Consider the following 24448-nt stretch of genomic DNA (forward strand, 5'->3'; position numbering starts at 1 on the left):
AAATCAAGTCAAGTTGAATGACTTCTCATTTGCTGCAGCCTGGGTGTACCCAAGCATAGTTACTGCTAGCTCACAGTAAAATGCTACTCCTAGCAAACTGAGCTTTTGTTCATTTTATGAATTTTTGTTCATTTAATGCAGCTCCTAGCATGGAGAACATTGGTAGGTTTTGCAGGTCACTCCATGTTTAGCCAAAAGTCCCATTCATGGCAAACAGAGAGAGCTGCACAGGTGTAATGCTGGTGGTATTTCACAGAAACCAATTTACTGACATTATTCTCATAAAATTGAAAGCAGAATTACACTTAATAGTTGCTAAAGTGGTAGTTCTTAGCTTGAACAATTGTTACACACTTGCCAGTTGCTGCAGCTGCGGCTCTTCTAATGCAGGCAATCTCTAAAGCAGAGGGACTCCTGCCTGCAGAAAACACTGAGCACCTTTCTGCAATAACACTATGTAGTATTTTGGAATATGTGTTTCAAAAACCACAGTTCTTCAATACAAGTGCAAACCCAAGTCACTTGCTGTTAACAGAGAAAGGAACACAAATTCAGTTTGGCTCAAATGTAAGTTTATTTCTTTGAAATTCCTCTAGATTTATGCTGAGCCCACTCCTGACTGACTCAAAAGGGATATAAAAACATGCTTAAGGCTTTGCTGTGTTGGGCCCTCTGGTTCCATAGAGCTCCTTAAAACAAAGAAGTTTTCAGCTTTTTATGGTTACATATACTCACATTGCATCTGCCTGGTGTGTTTTCAGTGAAGACTGACTGTATATGAAAAACTGATTTATACAAATGTTGCTTTTTGATTGTTTGGCTTCTTTTTTTTTATATTTTTTAATTTTTATTTTAAAGTTGTGAATGACTTGCCAGTGTAGGAGCCAGGTGTGTATCTGACATTGTGGTGGTCTGGATCCTTTCACTCCGTGTGCCATTTTCTCCTAAGGGCAGCAATGGCTGACTGGCTAATGGAGGATGGAGCTGAATTGTATTAATTTTATATTTGTCTCAGGGGATCAGCTCCATGAATTCCATTGCATGAGGAAAGCTAATGTTTGCCCTGATTTGAATGTAACTTTTTAATGTCTTTTAAAAACTATTTTGTTTAATAATGTGGATTTGTTTTTCTTTTTCTAGCATTCTAGTAAATGTTACCTAGTGTGTTGGTTCATTTTTTCCCCTCCAGGGTTGTTTATATACTACCCCAAGGTCATGCCAAAAAATAATAGAAGTTTAAATGCCAAATGTTTATGAAACTGCTGTCTAAATACTGATTGATTGCACAGTTGAAATAAAAGTTTTCCTTAGAAAAAGTGTTACTTGATACTTTATTTTCAATGTCTCTGAGGAGTGGCTCAAACCAAGGAAGATAAAAACTGCAACGCCTCATTTCAGGCTGAGCAGATAGGGATAATTTTGGCATATCATGAAGTCATGAAAAGAGGTAGACAGTAAACAGAACTTATAATTGAATTTCATAAAACTTTCCCAAGCATGCATTCATTTATCACTTATGTACCTGGAATTATTTCCCACCTAAATCTCTGTGTCCCCCTGCTGAACACCCCTGCAAGATCTTTGTTCTGCTTTATTTTCATGGGCTGTGAAACATGGGGTTCTCAGTGCAGTTGCTCTCAAAAGCCCAGAAATCTGCTGACAAAGCTGCACGGCTGAGGTTCCCCAGCACATTTACACCTGTTGAACCCAATGTTCAGTGTATGAGAAGACTGAAAATGCCAGTGCTGTTGGTCGGAAGGCAAACTGCTGCTCTGACAAAGGACTGCATTCTTATGTCAGTCAAGTTCAGTTAGTGAGGAAGTCATGTTCTGGGGGGATGAAATGGTTTCTGTTCTAGCAGGTTGATCACCGATTGCCACCTGAGAACAACGAAAACTTGGCTGGGCAGTTTGGAGAATTGGGTTCAGAGCTGGATTTAGAGTAATAGTGCCCATGCAAAGTACTGGAAATGAAACCACAGAACTGACTGCTGTCATTTACAGGGTCTCTAGGGAGACTAAAATCAAAACATCAGTGGAAGTGGAATCTTGCAATACTTGGTAGGTTTGACTTCAGTTCTTGTCTATGTTGATCCCTCAAAGAATTGAATTCTTTACTGGCACTGGATATGCTTAATGGAAAAAGAAAGATATTCACAGGTATTTTGAAGCTTTGAAATCACAGTATTGGGAATTGAAGATTTGAAATAATTGTCCACTAACTTTTTTCCATGTCCAGGAAATGACTGTTTCTGAATACAGGTACTTTTACTTCTTATTCTGACCATCTGTAAGAGGCATGGGCCCTGTCATTTTCGGGTGCCCCCAAGGGAGGACACACTGTGAACACCCCTGGGAGTCAGAGCTCTTCTGCTTTGTCAGCATCTCCTGCTGATCACTTGGGATGCCTGACTTCTGCAGTCGAACCACAAAGTCTCTTTCCTTTTGAATTCTTAGAAGACAAAGGAAATCCCAAAAGCCTCATCATGCTTCTTTATGAATCACAGCTGTTCCTACCTGCAGAGTCTGCTTATAGACCAGTTCTTCCTAGCTTAAATGACATTTATCCCTGGGAGTTTTAGAGCGCCAGCTGTGGAGATTATTTATAAAACCAACTCTAATCCAAAATTCTTTATTCCTTATTTTCAAATATATGAACACTGAAATATAGTTATCAAGAGATAACTGAGAAAATTAGACCAATGCTGAAAATATGATCAAGTATTTTAAGAGAGCATTTGTAAAAAATTAATAAATTCTAAATAGAGTAAATAAATTACATTTTCAAAGATAACAATTTCAAATAGCTACGGAACAGTCAATTTGGGCTGTGCAGTGATACAAAAGCTTGACCAGTGCAATCCACCAGAGCTGTTGCTCTTTCTCTAAGTGAGAAGAGGAACCAACTGCAGTTTCTAGTTATGTTACTGCTGGTTAGTGCAGGTTCATTTTACAGTCCAGAATCCTTGTTCTCAGTAGCAATAACTAAACAGTAAAGCTCCATCTTCCAAGGGGTTACTGTTGCAAAGGAAGGCTTAGAAACAGCTCTGGTTTGGGATCTGATGCTGTGCTAGCTGCCTTCAGTCTGCCACCAACCTGAATGTCTGAGCTACAGACAGGTGAGTGCTGTGGGCCACTTACACTGAATGGCCACATTGATTGAAGTGACAGCATTGCTGTTTCTTTGTTTATCAGTGACAACAGTCTACACTCTTAGCTTAACTGGTTATTGGATAAAAGGATCAATACCTTGGAATATGAAGGCCATCTGAGCTAAGAATCTCCTTTGCACCTAAATCCAGACTTCACATCTTGTTATATACGAAAAAAGACCTCTGCTTTCCTTTCATTTATTTAAGTTACTACTCTGAATATTTACAAATAAATCCAGTTGGGTTTTCTGTTTGGGAATGGATAAACATTTGTTACCTGTAGGATTAAACTGTGCCTTATTTCTGATACATATTGGTGCTGTGCAGCCCAGCCTGTTTTCCCTTCTTCATCTGCAGTCATGGCTCAGCATTGGTTGCTGGACAGTAAAGCATATCCCCTGTCAGTAAGAGAGAAGCTGTAGGGCCAATGTTGCTGCAGTCCATGGTGCAGGGTCTTACTCTTTCTATAACTGATGTATTAAGCTTTGGCTTCACCTTTTCCTTCCCACACAGCACAGAAGATGGGATTTGAACCCCTCCCTTTTCACATACTTGCATGTTAGAGCCCCAGGAAAATACATTCAGATTTGACAAGGAGAGATCAAATTGTTTCCACCTGAAAGAGAAGTGTAAGCTTTATTTAAATCCCATAATTTAAATCTTATTTACACAGGAATGGACCATTAAGGCATACAGGAACTATAAATAATTCAGGATCTGGCTGTGCTCAGTGGCAGAGATGCTGTGCACAGGTATCCACAGGATCACCCTTGGCTGCCAATGGAGGCCTGGGCTCTGACCCTGAGAGGCTCCTGCCCATCCTGCTGGATGTGAGTCCTCTTTAGGTCTGCAGGAACCAGCTGAGATGGTTTTCTGGCAGTGCTGCCAAGTGGCCCAAGTTCCTCAGGGTTTCTCTCAACACATGACTGGAAGTTGACCAAAATTCAGGGTGGGTTCAGGGAGTGCTGGGTACTGTACTTATCCACAGTTTTGAAGGGTGAAAGAAAATTTGTATGGGCAATGGAAGATAATGATTCCTATTATACTCTGTGGGACATTTTAAATCACTGCCTAAAACACTGGATTCTACTTTAGCTGGAAATAAAGTGGGGACTCCCCAGAGCTCCTGTTAATAGAATGGTTTTGAATTTCCTTTTATCTGCATAGCAATACACTGGGAAAAAAAGATTTTCATGAGTAAAGCAGCAGATTTCTGGCTAGGCTGCCAGGCTACTGCACCACATGAAAGCAGGAAAAGTGTTGCACACACTGCAGCTTACTACAGCCTCTTAACAATTTGCAGTTTGGTATGCTGGTCTAGGAGATTAACCCCCCTGGTTTGCTGAAAAATATCACCAGGGGATGAGTGACAGACCTCAATCTATGCTGCCTCCTCACTTTTTGCAGTTTACAGACACAATGGCATAAAACAATCCCACTGAACTACTTGCTCATAGCCTTCCTTATGATAGGTTATGCAACTGAATTTGGAAGTAAGATAGTTTACAGCACAGACTGTAAAATAATAATAATAAAAAGATCCATTAAAATTATTCATGTTAGCAACCATCCTGCTTTGGAATAGGTCCTGAATATTTAAAAGTCAGGAACAGCTCGCTTAGTCTCTACCAAATAAAACAATCTGGCTTTGCTTTACACAAAACCCACAGTCAAGGCAGAATGAATCCCTTGAGATCAAGATTTCCAGCTTCAAAGGAAAAGTAAACCCCAGGCTTGAGTTTCTAAGTATTTCAATTAAAATTCTTCTGATAAATCAAAAGCAAGACAACCTCTAGTTCATAATAGGAAGAATTCTGGCTTTTAAAACACTTTACAGAAAAATGTCTATATTAAAGAGGAAAGCACTCTCATTTTTTATAAGCTGCTTCTCTGCCTTTGTGGTGTACCCAGGGTAGGATGAGATCAGTGAAGAAGGTCAGTGTGCTAGAAGCCATTGTAGCACAGCTGACAGTCGCAGCCAGTCCCCAGGAGTTCACCTGTGCTGGGGAAGGCTCAGAGGTCACCTCCATGCTGGGCTGCTGAGCACTGGCCAGGGGTGGGACCTGGCACCCAGCAATGCAGTGCTGCCTGCTGCCACAGCCTGGGCTTCAGAGCTCTCAGCCCGAGGGAGGAGGCTGCCATTTCTAGTGGGGATGACAGGAAACAGCCTTTTAACAGGAACACTCTGCAACTTGGTTTAGCATTCAACACGGTTTTAAGAGTTTATGATGATGTTTCTTTTCTGTAGCTCAGCTGGGCCAAAACTTAGACCCCAACCCCGCAGCCGCAAATAAGAAAACGACAGGACCCGCAGAGGAACAGCTGTACAGCATCCTAAAACCTCTGCCTCTGAATTTCAGATTTGGAATTGTCCCCACTAGACATAATACATCCGAGTAATTCAATCCAGTTTGGTGTTTGCAGACAGATAGTGCATATCTTTTAAATAATTCTACATTCTTTTCTTGAAATCCTGGATTTCATGTGAATTTTAGCCTGGGGATTAGGGACGCTCCTCTCAGACGTAATGGGTGAGTGCAGCATCTATGTAACTAGGTCATGGTGTACTTAGGCATATTTAGTTATCTGTTCTTGTGTTCTTCCCTACTTTAGTGGCACAGTAAACAAAAGAGGAACTGAAGTTGGATTTGTTATCTCCTCTCAAAGGATGGCAGAAGAGATTTCATAGTGGAGTTCTTTTGCTGCATTTTCTAACAATGTTTGTGATTTTTTTTTCCCATTTTGCATTTTGTAAGCAATGAAACGCAGAAATTAAATGCTTCTCTCTCTTCTCATCACATCACGATAAACAGGAAAATGCAAAGGATTCAAGACAATGATCCAGAAAGAGCAAGAAATTGCATTTCTTTCCTTTCTCCACAGAGTGTCCCCATTTCACTGTTCGTTGCTGAACAGGCGACCACCTCTGAGTAGGCAGAAATCCTTTTTGCAGAGAAGCCCACAAAGGTTACTTAAACACCTATTTGTCCCTCTCTAAAATGTACTATATTGCAGTTAAGGCAAACTCAAAGTTCCTTTTTACTTATCCTAGAGGTTTTATCTGTCTTGGTGACTTGAAGGTCAAATGAGGTTTTTCAACGCATACGCACACACACATTGGATTTCTGGTCAAAACTTTTGTTTTTTGATGTATATGTAGCTGTAAATACAATAATTAAACTTAAGTTCCTAGATAGTCAATATCATCTTTATATTTTAATTCTTTAGGTACTAATTAAGTTTTATATACTGGATACAAAATTTTATAGTTTAAAACTATTGGAAAATTGTAGGTTGTAACTTTGTAAGTCGAGTGTTGTTGGCAAGAGTATCTGAGTGCATGAAAGCTGCTTTTTTCTGAGATACTTAGCATATACATGTTTTAGATGTAAGCTGAAAAAATAAATGTGCACTCAAAAAAAATCAATTACTCTCACTAGGTTTCATGACTAAGAGCTTGCTTTGAACTTTAAAAATTTTGTTCTAGTGTAGATATGACACTAGAGTGGCCTTTGCACAGCTGAGACATTTTTGATCAGTTAACTAATAACTTGTCTTGCAAAGCTTAGAAAGATGTGTTTCATCAGCCAGTGATTTTGCAATGTGATTAGATGACAGCATGATCATTCTCAGACTGGTGTCATATGGAAGAAAACTAATATAATGGGCTAATATAAGATAAAAACTTACATTCTTTCATGGATCAATTCATTTTGCACTTTTTCCCCTATAAACAGTTTTGTATCAATTTCAGACTGAAGTTAAAACATGAATAAACTATTAATTAGATTCTGTCTTGTATTTTGTACTTTATATTATGTGGCTAAGTGGCTAGTGTAGAAGCTTAGACAGTCCTAATTTTTGTTGATTAAAAGCAGAAATGAAACAGACGTGTGCTGGTGAGGCCTGGTTTATATCACCAGAACAGATGTAGCATTCACCAGCAGGCAGAGCAGTTTGCACTGAAATGGCTTCAATGGCTCATGCTGGAAGTGTTTCAGTTCCAGCCACAACCCCTCAGGTCGGCAGAGATGCTCCTCTGCATCCGACAGACCCAGAAGGGACCTGCTGAACACATTTTCCCAGAGCAGTATCAGCTGCACAACCAGCCAGGCTAAAAAAGCATAAAAATCACATCTCAGTGTAACTTATAAACATGCACGTGTTCAGTTTTACTACCAACAAAGGGAGGTGTGGAGGAGGAGAACAAATGAGTCTGGAGCAGGGGTGTAACTCCAGCAGAACAACAAACCAGGATTTTTAGTGTTGTCTCAGGCCTGACAGAAAATCCCCCCAGCCTTGACAAATAGTTCTGTTTATCACAGTGGTGCTGTGAAACATGGACAAGGTTGCAGAATTAGCACTTGAATTTGTACAACATGAAAAGAGGCCTTTTAGAAAAATGAATTATTGTATTTTTTCCCTCATAGCAAGTGGGGGAATCAAATCTATTGATGCTGGAATACTGTTACAAGCTAAGACTATTGCAATCCTAATTTCCTTAAATGTGCCCCTTTTTTTTCCAGCTCAACATTTTCTATCCAGGTGGGAGAGACTACTGGCTGCTCAACTTGTGTGTCCATATGCCAGGAAGCCTGCCCAGGTGCTGCCAGATGCTGTACCTTGGCACTGCCCTTCTGCAGGAGCTGCTGCTCTCCCACCTCCAGGTCCGTTGCACAGGGCTTGATTTCTCTCTGTGTAGGAGTTCTGCAATGAACTGGTAAATCAGAATAAAGCTCTGTGTGTATTTGGGAAATTTCTGTATTTTCAAACATACATTGCTTACATGAGAGAAAAACATCTGGATTTTCCCCTGGTACTGGAAGTGGCACAGTTTACAGTTTAGCCAGTTTCTGGTTGTTTTTTTTTTTTTTTTTTTTCCTTCTATCCATGTCATATTTTCTTTTTTATTTCCTAATTTTGTTCCTCTGAGATAGTATCTTGGCCTCCATAAAATCAAACAGAACAAATCTTTCATTTTTTCCTTTTCTGAATTCTTTAAACATCAGTAAATTTCTCTAAGGTGTTTATATTTTTTCCACTAGTACTTCTGCATACATTCATATATTGTCAAAATGGGCTTCTATGCTCTGCTACTCCCTGCTCCTGAGGTATGCAGTAGATACACATGGAAAAAAAAGCAATAAAAATCTATTGTGGATCCAAGTCTAATTGATACTTGTCTCCTGAAATGTTAGACAGTGTTAAATGCCCAGATGCTATGACAACAATTAGTAAAAAAATCTTCCTCTGCCTTCTGGTATTTAGCACAGAGAGACTCCTTTAGTAGCCTTCTTTTTAACCTGAATTCAGATGGAAAAGAACCTAGAAGTTATCAAACCAGCTCCTCTCTACTTAAAAACATTTTTAGGTCTCATGAATGGTTGAAGTTACTGTTGTCTCACCAAAGCCACCCTTCTCACAGCCAGGATTGGTTATACTGAACAACAGTGTTTGTTCACAGCTGAGTACACTGGCAGGGAGGAAGTGCTTTCTGTGTGGTTGGGATGGTTAAAAAAGAAAATTGTTTGAGAATGACAGCATCATTACAGTTCAAAAGGACTTTGGAGGTCTTGACTTTGAATCCAGCCTCTTGCACAAAGCAAGTCTAATGCTGAATTTGGACCAGGCAATTCTGGGGTTTGCCCCGTTGGAAGCTCATTTCAAATTATGTGTCCAATTTTTCTGTCACATTCTTCTGTGAAGAGCTTTGTCTCTCTTTTCTTGGTAACCTCCACTTAGGTGTTGGAAGCCTGCTAACTAGCTACCCCTAAGCCTTCTTAATTAATGCCAGCTTTTTAGGGGAAAGAAATGCTGGAGTAATTTTAAGGACAACCAATGAGCAGTGAAGCTTATCAGGGGGTGAATAGCATGTCATTATAAGAACTTCTGTAGATTTTTGGGAAATGTTTGGGATGCTGGTGTAGCAGGAACCTGAGCCAGTGAATTAGCCCCTTTCAGACACCACACCAGCTATTTCCAATGCGAGTTTAGAAGTGAGTCCAACAGGATTCTCACAGACTGCTCACAAAAGACCTGAGCCAGTTAAAAGCTGAATTTGGATGAACAGCAAAACAGACATAATTTTTTGCAACTAGAGCACTGGGTTAAATCTGAATTCCCAGCTCCCATTTCTGATGCAGACAATCTCCCCGTAGGAATCTTTATAGACTCAGTGACATCAATCTGCGCATCCATAATTACAGTCTACCTGCCATTACACGGCAGCCGTGCACAAAGCTCCTGCAGCCCTGGGAGAATCAGCCCGGCCTGCAGCAAGCTCTGCCACAGAAAATGCAAATCTCTTCACACATAAGGCACATCTTCCTCCAAATATAGACAAGCTCACACCCACCTTGCTAATAACAGACTCTACTTCTCTTCAGTAAGATTACACAAAATCAAGCAGCACATCTCCTGAGAATACTGGTGGTGTGCTGTACTTTGAGGTATGCGCATCTGGGATCGCTGCAAAGTGAGAGACTGTGGACAAATAAAAACGATGTCTAGGGAAGGACAGAAATCAACATAAATTGAATTACTTTCCGCACTTTACTTTTGCATTTTGCATGTCTAAGTAACAGCCATACCAATATCTTAACCTTTACATGGACGTAACTTTTTCCCCTCAGAAAAAGTATTCCAAAACTGGAAAAGTCTCAACCATCCCTCTAACAAGAAGGTACATAAAGAAATAGCACTGCCAAGTATTTTGAAGTCAGGCATGTGAGCAAACCCCTTACTGTACAGGTGGGCATTTTTTTATCCTCATAGGAAGAACAAATCTTTATGCAAATGGTACTTTTAATGCAGTTGATTAACAATTTTGATCTAGATCAAGAACTCCATACGTAACACCACTAAAATGCAGCCCCTTCCTAAGATGGGAAACTGAGGCAGAACGTGTTTGCACAAAATTACACCGACACTGCCAGCGATTTATCTGTCCTCGTGTGTTTTCAAGGGTTCGGCAGGCTTTACCGAGGCTGTGAGGGCACCGGCCGGGCCCGGTCGTTCGTGCGGTACCCCCAGGCCAGAGACCCGGCCGGCGGGTGACACCTGTGTGCGGGGAGCCCTCGCTGCGGAAGGTCCCCCGCCTGCCGGGGCCGCCGGAGCGCGGTGCTCCGATGCTTCAGACACCCCCCGCGCGGGCTGGGAGAGCGGGAGCCGCAGCCCGGAGGCGGGAAGCGGGCGTGAGGCACGTGCCGCACCGGAGCCGCGCCGTGGAACCACTGACGGCCCCGGAGCGCGGCCCAGACCCGGTCCCGGCCAGCGACTCCCCCGTCACGACGGCAGAGGCGGCCCCTGCCCCGCTCCTGCCGCGGCCCCCGCGCTCACCGGCAGCGCCGGTCCCGGCCCGCCCCGCGGCTGTCCCGCGGCCGGACCGAGCCCCAGCGGTGGCTGAGGGGAGGGTGCTGGCGCCGGCGGAGCCGCCCCGGCGCGGCGCCTTTGTTCCGAGCGGCGGCGCGGCCGGGGCCGGCAGTCCCGCCGCGCTCATGGCGGGAGCAGGGGGAGCCCCGCGGAGCGCCCCGCGGGCGCTGCCGCCCCTGCGCGCCCGGGAGCCGGCGGGCAGCGGGGGCTCGGCGCGCTGAGCGGCGCCGTGTCCGGCGGGGGCGCTGCGCGGGGCTCGGCAGCCCCGGCGGCGGGGGCCGGGCGAGGCGGGCGCCCGCAGCCTGCGGGGGCCCTGCCCGGCGCGGCTCGGCGCTCCGCGGACCCCCGGGCGGCCTCGGGGCAGCGGCGCTTCGCTCGCCGGACCCCGCCTGGCCTGGCCCCCGCCGCGGGCTGCAGCGGAACCCTCCCGCTCCCAAACTTTGCAAAGTCTCGTAGCTCCGCTGCTGGGGCGGCGGCGGCTACGGCAGCAGCGGGCGGGGGCGGCGGCGGAGGAGGCGGGGGCGGAGGGGGCGGGGTGCGGGCCGGCGGCGGCGGCGGCGGCAGCAGCATCAAAGAGCCCCGATTCTTGCCGCCCTGGGAGCCATGCGCTGCTGTCTGTAATGTCAGCGGAACAGGAGAAGGACCCCATCGCGCTGAAGAGATCCCGAGGTACGGCGGGGGCTGGGCCGGGCCCGGGGGCGGCCGCCGCTGGGGCCTGGCTCCCGTGCGGAGCGCTGGCCGAGCCGCGGGATGCGCGCACCGCCCGCGCCGCCGCTGCCCGCCGGGCTCCCCGCGTAGCGCGGGCCGGGCCGCCCCCGGCGCGGTCCCTCCCTGCGGCTGCGGCGGGGCCGGCGGTGCGGGGGCCGCTCGAAGTTTGGTCGGTGGGGCCCGGCCGGGCCCCGCGGGCTCCCGCAGCCTGCGGGCCTTGAAAAGCAGCCCCGGGGCTCGCTGTGCGCGCAGGTGTGCCCCGCGGGGGAGGGCGGCGTGCGGTCCTGTCTCTTGTGTGTCTGGGGATGTGCAGCACATTAGTATGCAGCGAGCATACTGCTGGTGCAAGGGAATACGGCGGCAGTGCCACATGTCCGAGTTCGTGCTGATGCAGAGCCCATAAATTACACTTGAGTGTTCGCTCTTCTGCCCCAGTCCTGGCTCCTGTGCTTGAGTCTAGTTGGGGTTTTGTCTTTCCCTTTCCGGGAAATGAAAAAAAAAAAAAAAAATCGAAATATTATTCTTTACTGATAGCACTGGTGTATGGCTCTGGTGAGGCTTAAAGTATGCATCTCTTTTAAAGGTGTAGGGAGAAGGGCAGAAATGCAGGGTCTCCTCTGACTTCGGCAGTGCAGCTGACTTTAATGGCAGTGGCATATCAGCCTGCATCGTTATAGTTGTGTCCTTATAGTCCTTAGACACAGAAATGCCTTTCTGAATGAAATAATCAAAGATAGGTGATAGGTGACCGAGTTGGGTGAAAATCATGGCAAAATTATAAAATTTGCAATTTAGTGCTCCTCAGTTTTTTGCCTCCTGTTTTGCTCCTGGAATTCTATTGTTCTTGAGGTTTTAAGCTTTTTTTCTAGTTGGATAAGTGGAAAAAGGTGCAGATTCCACGGTGCATGTTGTCATTGATTTACAGTTTGCTTTTCTAAAACTGTTATAGTAACAGCTGGATTGCAAGCTTGAAAATGAGAGAATGAAAACACACAGTAGTGTTACAAAGGAGACTGGGATTCATTAGACTCCTCCACTCTCCAGCCCTGATTCTGCAAATATTTAAGCATATATGGTTTCACATGCCGGAGTTACCCACCAAGTTCCACCCAAGTACAGCTTAATATCAAAACTGTTTACAGTCTCAGGGCCACCGAATAGGCTCACCAAATCTGGTTGAAATTAGACTATTTTTAGTTTTCTGTCTATAATGAAAAGTTTATTCAGCCATTTATGTTTTCTGGGAAAATGTCCTTACTGAGATGAAGCACTGTTTAAAAAGACTCTGGCATCCATCCTCTGAAAACCTAGACAGAGATTTGTCAGTGAATATGAAAATATTCCATACTGTATTTGCAGTACGTTAAGTATGGCATAAATTACATGCAAAGTCAAAATCCCTTAATGTGTAAACAAAACTGCAACTTGCAATTCTCCTAACTAAAACTGAAAATGTCTGTCTTAGGTATGCATGAAGTAAAAGAGAATGAGGCTTATCTCTTCTCCTTTGCCCAACTGTGAATGGCTGAAGTTAATTTTATCTGTAGTTTAATAGGGGAATAGTTATCAGATACATATTTATATCTTTAGATCCATGAGATGGATAATGTCCCAGTCAAATGGATTGTATTTTCACCTGAAAAATTAGTCAGGGATAATTAATAATTTTTCATTAGTGCAGAGTTCCAAAATGCTTGGTACACCTTTAATGAAAGTCTGTGTGGTAGGTACCAAAAGTGACTGTGGAAAGTTTATTTTGGCTTCATGAAAATGAGCCTTATTCACTCTTTTCTGGAGGTATGCTAGGACTAACATTCTGTTTCCTTTCATGTATAAATTAAATCATTATAGAAGCCACAGGGAAAATAAAAATTCTTAGGGCTGAATTAAATCATTGACCTCACACAGTGAGAACTGAAAATACAAAAGCTTTGTGCCTTCCCAGACACAGGACTCCCTTCTGCAAACCAAGGCATGTGAATGGCCTTGCCGATGAAAGTAATTCAGGTAGAAATTGATGGAACTTGTCACTGAAATTCTAATGTTCATGTGTTTATGCTTTTGAAGAATGCTATCCCAGAGAGGGAATTTATACGTAGTTTTATAAAGTTTTAACTTCAGCTGCTGTAAACCAGCTTTTGCATATGACCCTCAGTATTTTACTTGATCACAAATTTACTGATGTCTGTGCTGCTAGTTGTTGAATTTATTAAAAGAAATCTGGATATTTTAAATATTTTGCTATCATTTATGCTTTAAGAGTACAGTGAACAGGAGTGTGATTTATGCAGTTGTGAGGATTAGTGTTCACAGTGCAATCTTACACTAAATTTAGTATAAACTTACAGGAACGCAGAAAAAGAAGTTGATAGAAAGTGCAGGAACAGTTTTGAGAAAGTAGATTATAAAGATGATGATTTATAGAGTTGAAATTTAGGGGAAATTTGCCATCATTCTTTATGTAAAACTTTATGCTGTAATTATTCAGTATCTACAGGTGATGCAGTGCCAGTGCTTCATAGCACACTGAGTATATGCAGGATATTATATTCTAAATGAAGGCGAAAAAGATCTCTTTTAAAAGAGTAATCCCTAGTTTCTCTGATGGTATCTTAGACCACAATATGCTGTGTGCATGCATAAGTTTATTTTGAGAACTTGATTGTGACATCATGCCCTTGTGTTTAAATTCAGGCTTAAAATTTGATAGGTGTTGATCTGGGATATCCATGTATCTTCCTTATGTGTAATGAAAAATAAAATCAAATTTCAACAGTGACAGCTAGAGCCAAAAGGAACTTATTAAAGCAGAGGCAGAACTGGATTCTTACTTGAAGTAGGACTGGTAAATTTTCTGAAACCTCAAAAAAAAAAAAAAAGGAGGCAGGGAGGAAGGAAGTGCTAGGGGTGAAAATTTGTCAGGCCTCCTTGGATCAGGAGTATTTCAAATAACTTTGATATTTTGGTCTGTGTGCAGTAGGACTGCAGCTTCCCTATGTGAAGTGCTGAATGGTCCTAAAGCTGGTTTACCTGTCTGCTGGGAGCACTTGTCTAACAGAGCACTGTAATGTCATACGTTGTGCTGCTTTGCATAATACTGTTGATAATTCCCAGTTATCTCCAGGTTGTCTGTGGTAATGAAGACCTGTGTGTTCAGCTGGATGCTTGCATCTTGATGAAGTTTGACTCGCATTCTGAATATCAATTTTAAACAAACAACAGTAAATTTTTTAGGTTGGATTGCCTGCTTACTGTTCTGTGCTGTTATTATATATTTATATTAAAGAGCAAATAAGCTATTATCTTAATGGACCTGGGAAAAAAAAGAATTAATATAGTTTCTTAATATAATGATGTTAGTACTTTAACATGTGTTGCTCTTGTATCACCTGAAAATGCTTTTCATACTTCAGCTCAGGGTTTTCTTTGCATTCCCGTATTGTGGCAATTTCACTTGAGCCCCACGAAGACAGACTGTCTGGGATAATAATGAGTGTGCTAGACTTATTTTTCATCTATGGTCTAAGTAGGGTTTTAAAATTTATGCAAATTTGAGAGTTTGTCCTGCTGTTGTGGAAGGTGAAGAATTCCAGGTGAAGTACAGATCTTTGTATTGCTCAGAGTGAAGTCTGATTGAGCAACCAGTGAAAAGAACATTACTTAGTTCTTTTTGTGCCAGGATGGCCTTGCTCAGTTATTCTGTGAGGTTTCTGCAGAGGTGGGCTGGTTCACTTAATTGCTGGCAGGTGTCTTTTTGTTTGATCAAGTCTTGCATTTATTGAAATTTAGATCTGATACACTGGAGATTAGTCTAAACAACATGGCAAGTTTTCAGTGGTTCTTTTTTAATGGATCTACTACTGTTTGCTTTTCCTTCATGGTGGATTGTAACACTGTTGTGTTTTGCTACACTGAGTTTGATAAATGCTGTGTCTATGTGAGTTAAATAAGAGGTGAGTCTTAGACGTGGCTTTTTGCTGTTCTTTTGGAAGTTTTATGATTTATGCAAACAAGAAATACTTCCAGCTGGTGACGTGGAGATGTTAAAAACAGGGGACAGATAATAATAAAATAAATGGAAATGTTTATCTCAATAAGAATGAGCATGGATGGGCTGTGAAAGTGGTAGTAGGCAGAGGTATAGGAGGGATGTTAGTTTACCTTCAGATGTGTGCTCCCTTAGCACTTGCAACATAAGGCACCAGAGTCAATGCAAGTTCAGTATTTGTAGCAGACATCTGAGGCTATGGTAGTTACAGGCAAACTTACAAAACAGTCTGCAAGAAAATTAATGCACTATTGCACTGATTGACATCTTATAGGTGGTGACAGTGGATTGGATGGGTTAGGAGGACCAGGAGTTCAGCTTGGAAGCCCTGATAAGAAAAAACGCAAAGCCAATACACAGGTAAATTCCCTTTGCTTCTGTCGAATTCTTAATAAACGGTGGACTCACATGTTGTTTGCTGGTATGACTGTCTCTCATTGCTCAGAATATCAGTTAGTTGTCACAAATAGCAAGTACATACCAAATATTTCAGTTTTATTTTGAAGTTGAAATCTTCCTAAATGCTAGCTATTTGTGCTGAAGTTTTAATCCCTGTAAGTTGCCAAAGACATATAAAGAGAGGACCACAGTGAGACTGCAACAACTTGTATTTTTACCATAGGGATTTGATTCTGGGACAGACTTTCTTTGAATGAGTTTGTAGCCATTGGTAGAAATCTGTGCAGCGTGAGTAGTTGCCATGAGACTACTTCTCTCCTTATGTTCATTCCTGCATGTGTAAGTTTGTGGGCTAATAAATCAGTACAGTTTGTTAATGCCTTGACCAAACTCTTGGCATACTCCCCAGGTGATTTTCAAGTAAAAGCTAAGGCAGGCACAGCTCCTTTCCAGTTAATCCCTGAAATGTGACATTTCTAGGCAGTTTTGCTTTCCAGAAAAGAAAGCCTCAATACAAAATATCTTAAGCAATTGGATATCTATAGTGCCGAGTTTTCCTTTGTGTGTTCATTCAGCTTTGAGTGAGAGTACCTGTTAATTTGGTACCGCCCAGTGGGAATACCTTTATTTATGTAGGTAAAATAATCACTTTCTGTTAGGCCTATGCAGAGTCCATTGAGATGTGGATCTGTTTTCTTCATTTTTGTTTTGTTTTAAAGTAGTCATGTTGAAACCTGCTCTGAGATATTTTCAGTTACTTTACAAGGTTTCACACCTCTTTCTTAGTGGAGTTTCCTTGTTCTAGAATGGTAATAACTAGAGGACATGCAGATTAGCTTGTGTTCCTTCTGCCCAGGTTAAAAATCTGCACTGCAGCTTTTTCTTTTTAACTTTTTTTTTTTTAAATTAAATTTTCAGTCTTAGTTTATTAGTACTTAGGAGGACGTGCTTTCTGTGAGCCCAGTAAGTGTGAGTGTGAACACAGCAGATGTTTCCTACAGGCTAGTCTAGAATGAATTTCAATTGTATGACTGCACTGGTGACATTTAAACAGACTCTGGGCTCCATTAAACACTTGATTATGCTCTGTAACCAGAGCATAATCCTCGTGTTTCGTACCTACTGACTGTCCACAATCACTGAATGCTGTGTTTGGTATAGAAATGTACAGCATGGAATATTCCACAGACTATAGGAAATTCCAGTCTGCTGACTCCTGTATTCTAAATGCCTTTTTTAGGGTTACAGTACCATTAGGTTTGTATATCCTCACAGAAGTGGGGTGTCTTAAGAGATATGTATTTAGTAACATGAACCCAAAACGAAATTAAGGAAATGCTTCAAATCAAGCTCTTCAACATTTGGAAATACTTTGTGTATGTGTTTGTGACAGTTGGATTTCTGTATTGTTGCTTGTCTTTTGTAAAGGATTATGAAATAGAAGTCACATATCAAGTAGTATTTTCAACTGCAAACTTTTTAAAACACTGAGACTACTATAAATCACCACTTTATCTGGAGCCCAAGCTCCTCTCCTGCCTCTGTACTGAAATTTCAGACAGCCTGGCAGGGTACAGTGGGTGAATTTTACACAACAGCTGAACAGTTCTTTCAGCAGTTGTATTGCTAATCCAGAACCTTTGTGGTTGGTCTGTGTTGCAGGAGAATACTAAAAATAATTAAAGTGTTGTATTTAAAATATTTGTAGGGGTCGACATTTCCTCCTCCATCTGAATATGCTCCACCACCGAACCCAAGTTCTGACCACCTTGTAGCTGCAAATCCATTTGATGACAACTACAATACTGTGTCTTATAAACCACTTCCTTCAGGAAATCCTTATTTTAGTAATCCTGGTTATCCTGGCTTTGGAGGCTATAACACTTTCAGAATGCCACCTCACATGCTGCCCAGAGTGTCCTCACCATATGGTGGTTCTTACTCCCTCAGAAACCAGCCACATCCTCTTCCTCAAAACCCTGTTGGCATGGGTTTTAGTCGACCCCACTCTTTCAACTTTGGTCCGCATGATAACCCAGGTTTTGGGAATCAACCACCTTACAGCAGTGGTCAGATAAATCAAAATGTCAATATGCCTGCTCAGCATTTCAGGCCAAATCCTGGGGAGAACTTTGGCCATTCTGGTCAGATACCTCACCCTGATGTGCCAGCTAACTTTGGTCCTGGAAACAATCCAAATTTTCCAAATTCTCAGCTAGAGTCAAACCATTCTTTTGTTCCTCCACCAAACACGTACAACCAGACAAAATCATCGGCACAAAAGCAAGACTTTAGTCAAGGTGCAAGCAAAGCATCCAGCCAGAACACTGCTGCTCATCAGCATCATCACAGGACAGAGGACGTTGTGAGTCAAGGTAACAGTGACCTGAAAAATGTTACTCGAAACAATGTGGTAAATCAGGATAACAGCCATTCTAATAGTGCTGATAACACCAATGCTGGCCACGCAAATGGGACTCAGAGCAAGTCCCGCCAGCCTCGAGGTACTGCTGAAGGATGCAACTCTGAGAAGAGCAGCAAAGCACCCCTCCATCCCAGTCGTCATGGGCACTCGTCCTCTGAACCCGTCTACCCGTGTGGAATTTGTACACATGAAGTCAATGACGACCAGGATGCCATCCTGTGTGAAGCCTCTTGTCAGAAGTGGTTCCATCGGGTCTGTACGGGCATGACAGAGTCGGCCTATGGCCTGCTGACGGCAGAGGCGTCGGCGGTGTGGGGCTGTGACACTTGCATGGCTGACAAGGATGTGCAGTTAATGCGCACCAGGGAGGCTGCAGGACCGCCTGCTCTGAACACAGAAGGCTGACACTGCCTGACTGGCTGCTAGGGAGCAAATACTTGCTATGAAAATTCAGTTACAAATTGGGTACTTCACTTTTCTGCAGACAATCAGTTGTGTTTGATTGCTATAATCATTTTTTCCCTAATCTGTTTTCATTCATAGATTTCCATCTCAGCTTTTTTACTCTTAGTTTTATGTGTGCAAATGTTTTCCAGGATGGAATATTTTTTGTTTCTGATGGAACTGTAACTGACAATTGATCGGAAGTAGGATGAACATTGACGATATTATTGAAGGAAAAAATGTGCCTGTATGAATAGCCCTAATTTGCTGGTGTGTATTAATGTGTTAACTAACACTAGCATTTAGTGCTTGGTTTTAATGGTACTATATTTGGAAGTGCTCATTACTTTGTTTTTTTTCTTTTGGCGTGAATGTCTGTTATTGATGTTCTTAGTAGCCTTTCTTTGAATATAGTAGAGATGACATGGAGGAGTGCACAGTACTAATAGTTGTTATTTTAGGGTAAATATAGAGAATTTTGTATGTGCTTTTTCCTATTTTTGAAGTAAAGCATTAATGTTCTATTCAAAAATCATGCATTCATGCTTAGTAACACAATGAAACCCACTAACTATTACACATTTCTGTTTCCTTGAAAAGGCAATAATCTATTGACTTCTCAGCAATTACTTGCTGAAGTCTCTTGCTAGGTCTTGCATTATTTGGAAATTGTTGTGAAATAGGATTAAATTGGGAAAAGAACACATCAAGTTTTTGAAGTCCACTGCTTTAAATCTAGAGAATGCCAAAACTAGGGTTGCACATGTAACCTTAATTCATTTATCTTGAGGACATACCTTGGGATAAAGTCTTTGCATCTGTCATGGTTGTGCAGTCATGCACCTCTCTTTCATTCTTTTTCACTGATGGTTCCAGTCTCCTGCCTCAGTGCTGCCTGAGAATTGTGGATGAAGTAGTGCACGGAAAATCCTGCCCAGCTTCTAGGGCTGTCAGCTCCAGCCTGCTCAGTCACCCTGAGCTTACACAGTCCACTTGGCATGAAGGAGGGGGCAAGGCAATGGAGTGTGCTCTTCACAGGCTCTGCATTGCATGATAATTTGGTTAGCAAAGTCTTAAAACTAAATTCCCACCACTGCCTCAGCCAATCTTGCAGTGAGGGGGTGGGAAATCTATGGTGAGGAAAGAAAATGCAGCTGTCATATCAGGTGTGTTTAGCTCACATCAGAACTAAGTAGTCAGAAGTTTAACTCCTTTCCTAAACCTGAAATCCTACTGACAACTATGAGTGGCACTAGAGCTTCACGTATGATGCTAAGAAATTCTATTTTAATAAGGGTAATTTGATCTTATTCTTAATCTCAGAAATAACTCCCCTTCTTTTTTGAATGTCAGGAAGCATCTAGCCTTGAACAGTTCAACCTTAGCAGTGTGGTGGAGTTGCATGTGCAACTGAAAAAGTTTCTTTTGAGAGAAATGTCCTTTTGAATTAATAAAAGGAGGCACTGTGATAGCAGATTGTGCTTGGAATATGTACCACTGTGCTGGAAACAGTCTTTAAACAGCAATTAAATAATATGTCAAGCTTACAGGTACTAGTCATGTTCCTTCACATGATAAATTTTTCAGGTCCGTGATGATGAGTGATACAGGAGTTTATAGAGAATATACAGTCACCTAATAAAGAGGTAGTTTTTATGGTAAGCCATGTTAATGAGTGAAAGTAAGGCCTGTTTGATAGTTCACCATCATGTTTGATTTTAAATGGGCTCTACTGTGTACATTCATGGAAGATACTGTGCAAATCTATACGACTTGTTTTATTTTAAAAGTGAAAAGTTTTGCCTCTCATCAGGAAAAAGAAAATAATGTCTAAAGTGTAAGTGACATATTTCATATCTTGAGAATTTTCCTGTATGGAGATGTAAAGTGTGAGATAGATCAATCCAGAGCTTCTGTTTTCATCACTAGTTGCTTTAATTTAGATTAACTAGACTTAATCTTGTTTTTTTAGAGATGTGATTTTAAAACCACCAACAAAAAACCAAACATGCCACAACCTCTGTTAGAGAGATTTATTCTTCAGTAGTTTTCCTAATGACTAACAGACTGTTTGAATTCGCTTTTGGTACCTGAAGTAGCAATTAAACCAAACCTTGTTTAGATAGATTTGTTCCTCTGGGAATCAGTTTAATCTCTGCAACAATTAGCACTGTGAACATAATGGAGCTGGTTCACACCTACAGTAATGTAAATGAAATAAAAAGTTTGCTCAGTGAAAATTCAACTAAAGCTCCAATGATGATATTGTTACTTTTCCCACTCCCACTTGAGTGATGTTATTGTGGGAATATTTTGGGGCATTTGTTCTCAGAAGTCCAGTTCACGTTTTAACATTTTGGAGCAGACATTATATTTAAAATAGCCATGTATTTCTTAATCTTTTCCGTAACCCAACATGAAGTTAGGCAACTATTTTCTAGATTAGCTGTTGGGACATTAGTATTTAAATATAGTGTTCTTTAATACTTAAAATTAACTGGAATATCACTTCATAAGGCCTTAAATTGTGTATTTGTGAAACTTATTCTAACAATTTATTTTAGATTATTCTAAACTGGTATAATATTGGGTTTGTGACCCAGTAAATTTTCTGCATTTATTAACCTGTAAGTTCATGGCATTAGCAAATGTCAATGATATCAAATAAAAAGAAATGAACAACCAACCCCACAGTTGTTAGCACACTGATCCTAGAGACAGGACTGACAAGGATCTCCAGAAGTCATGCAGCCCATATACTTGCCCTACTGATAGGCTCTTGGCATACTTGAACTCTTTATCTAGAAAGCAGTTATATTTTGGTTTTCTCTGCATGTATTGACTAAGTAGTAGTTCAAGTACGCACAGGAAAAACAGCAATGATGTTTAATTAGTAAGGTACTAGGAAAATGTCAGCTGATTAGCACTAGCAGTTAGTTCTAGAATGAGGGGTGGGAGGGAGGGAGGGCGGGGGTTGACTAGAATAGGTGAGGTTTTTTGTAATCCATGAAACAATTTGTATTGAACTCTCATGTGCTTCTTTCATTACTGGTGATTTAGACTGTACTGGTGCTGCACACCAAAAATATTGCAAAGATTTTGTAAATCTTGCAAACCTTAACATTTTTATGGGAAATGTCTGTGTCCTTTTTAAATAGTTTCTGGTCATGATCAGAAATGCAGCCTTATATTGCTCCCAAATTTTTTTCCCCTCCAGGCTGAAATAAACAGGTATAAATTGGATCGTGGTGTCCTTAATACTTTTTTTGCTAGTGACCAGTTTTAAATGAGAAAACATGTAAGTGACAGTGCTGGATACAGACTAGAGGGCAGGTAGCAAAAATCCTGTTTCTTCCTGTTTTACTCATTCCTTCTACAACTTGAAACTAGCAGGTTAACTGTTTGTGCCTGTCTCTTCTGAAAGAAGATGGGACTGATGCTTACTGCCAAAGGTTGTTTAGAGGCCTAGTTATTATTTGAGATCTTAAGATGACAGAAGCTAAAGAAAAGTAATGAAGTTTGCTCTACTTAAAACAAAAATGTAATTTTGGGGGCTGCTCAAAGAAGATTATACTTTGTGACCTCTGAAGTTTTTAATCTGAGAACCAGTTTTGTAATCACATTTTTCAGGCTTAATTTCAAGCATGTGAGAATTAATGAAGTCAGTGAAACTGCATGCAAACAGTCAAGAATGTTTTAAAGTGTTTGCAGTTTGGGGCCTGTGATATTTGCAAGTGAAATGCTTTTATGGTTTGAGATTTTTACAAAATCAGTGGTGTTAAAATGTAGCACCTTTTTAACATTTGTCTTTATTCCAACTCAATACAGTAACACATCTGCATTAAATAGATTCCTTTCATTTTAGAAATAAACATTGCCTGTCAGTAAAAGTATTGGTGTAACATTTTTAAAAAAGGAAGTCATGCTTCTTATCATGTTGTATGTGACTTAAATGACTGTTTCATATTAAAACTAATCTTTCCTTATGTACTGCTTAAATATACCTGTTTTGGGATATCAGTTCAGTACTTTTTATACAATCTTGAATGTGTTCCACATTGGTGACATGTATTTTTGCAACAACTTTTTTGTTTTGATTTTAAATTAGAGCATGTCTGATGTAATACATGCATTAGTGCTGTGGTGTGTGACAAAGTTAATGTATGTAATTCAAATTGGAAAAGTTTCCAGACTTTGTCCAACATTAACCCTGTGGCCAGGGATTAAATTACTATGTAATACAAATTATTTCATACCATGATGTGTTTTAAGCTACTCTATGAAGTATGTGAAACATTATTGTTTATGGATTGGTAGCTGGTGAGGTATCTTGCATAGAATGAGGTATGATAGATGGTAGCAATTAATGATAATTAAAACTGAGTACCTTTCAGAACACACAGCACTGATATGCATTATCATCTTGTTGCCATTACTTAATATGAATTTCTTGATCTTATCCACTGATAAATGGGTGAAGATTTGGTAGTCAGCTCTTGAGTGTGAAAATTCAATTCTAACACTCTTTACTTGTTTTACAGAACATTGTTTGTTTAGTAGGCATATAATTTTTTTTGTCTATTGGATGTGACTAGATATATGCAGGAGGATGTAGAACTGGATGTATTTTAAAGTTATTCTGCAGTGGCTAGGTTTTGGCAGAAGCTTTCTATATTAGAATAGACTCTTCCCTAAAATTGGAAACTAAGTGTACTTAGCAGAACTCTTTAAGGCAATATAACTATGCTACACTACATCTTGAGTTATGCACATTCACTTCTTTATGTGGAAGTGATAACTTCTGCTTTATATAGAAGAAAAGAGAGGTCCCATTAGTGCTGTGTGTCATCAGTTCTGGGGTAATTAGTTCTGGGGGTGTTCAGGCCCTCAGAGGTGCTGCCTCCAGCCAGAAGTTTTCAGTGTCACCCTTTGTCTCCTGGTTTAGAAATGGCTTGTCCCAGCACCACAGGGAATAACTATTTCTGCATTGTTTACCATACATCATTTTCCTTTTCACATTCAAAGAAGCTGTCTCAAAATATTTTTTTGATCCAACCCCACCTTTTTACTTGGAGATTTGTGCACTGTATTTCAGGAATTGCTGTACAGGAGACATTTTGGGACTGGAGTTAGGAGAGTTGTCTGTTCCTAGGCACTCATCTTTTCCTCTACAGAATGGTCTAAATCTGAATTTCCATACGACTTAACGAGGGCAAGCTCTTAATATATTACTTTTTCTTTTTGTTTTTCTTTCTTGATTTTTTTTCCTGAAATGTGAAATGATACAAAGTTGTTAGGGGTTTTTATTTAAAACGTGGTCTTTCCTCCAAGCTTGTGTTTGTGGCCTTTATAGCAGGCACTGTGGTCTTTTAGGGCCTTCTGACTTGGAATTTTTTGTCCACATTCTCCTTTTAGAGTTAAAACTGAGTAGAAAAAGGCAAGTTACCAATCTACTGCCATCCAAACAATGCAAAATATAAGCTGATTAAGATTGCTGACATTTAAATTTTTTTTGTTAATAATGATGTGATATTTTTACCTTTTAGAAGAACATATATCAGAATCTGATTCAAGTGTTCTTGGAAAATGTATATGGTAGACTTTGTCCAGCACTGTACGTAACTGTTGCTTTCTGTTGTCTGGTTTCAATTTCTTTTAAAATAAAGATAATTTTTGTGGGGAAGTTGCCTGTTGACTTTCTGAAGATGATGTAATGCCTAGATGGGCTCTTCTAATGTTCTGGCTGTGAGAATGCATTTGGATTAGGTGTAATCCTGCAAGAAGCAACATGAGGTCATATGGATCAGAAAATACAGCTCCTGCCCCTCCTGGAGAGCTCCATGTTCTGTAAAGGTGATAATCTGCAGTAACTTCAAAGCAGATGGGAAAAGGTTTTGTGCCT

General features: G+C 41.2%; 1 protein-coding gene across 1 annotated transcript; it reads left to right on the forward strand.

Moving 5' to 3' along the window:
- Positions 1-11083: 11083 nt before the first annotated feature.
- PYGO1 (pygopus family PHD finger 1) lies at positions 11084-24229 on the forward strand. The gene is made up of 3 exons (XM_066196331.1): positions 11084-11191; positions 15553-15638; positions 17386-24229. The coding sequence occupies exons 1-3, from the start codon at positions 11143-11145 to the stop codon at positions 18505-18507; spliced, it is 1257 nt and encodes a 418-aa protein (XP_066052428.1). The 5' UTR covers positions 11084-11142; the 3' UTR covers positions 18508-24229.
- The last annotated feature ends 219 nt before the right edge of the window (positions 24230-24448 follow it).

The sequence above is a fragment of the Chamaea fasciata genome, unplaced genomic scaffold, assembly GCF_029207755.1.
Source record: "Chamaea fasciata isolate MVZ Bird 193981 ecotype frontalis unplaced genomic scaffold, bChaFas1.0.hap1 SCAF_14, whole genome shotgun sequence".
In the NCBI taxonomy this organism is placed as follows: domain Eukaryota; kingdom Metazoa; phylum Chordata; class Aves; order Passeriformes; family Sylviidae; genus Chamaea; species Chamaea fasciata.

What these genes read in the sequence shown, in the direction of transcription:
- PYGO1 (XM_066196331.1), top strand. Translation starts at nt 11,143, where the DNA reads ATGTCAGCGGAACAGGAGAAGGACCCCATCGCGCTGAAGAGATCCCGA. An exon ending in CGCGCTGAAGAGATCCCGAG is followed by an intron (nt 11,192 to 15,552) that starts GTACGGCGGGGG and finishes GACATCTTATAG; the next exon opens with GTGGTGACAGTGGATTGGAT. An exon ending in AACGCAAAGCCAATACACAG is followed by an intron (nt 15,639 to 17,385) that starts GTAAATTCCCTT and finishes AAATATTTGTAG; the next exon opens with GGGTCGACATTTCCTCCTCC.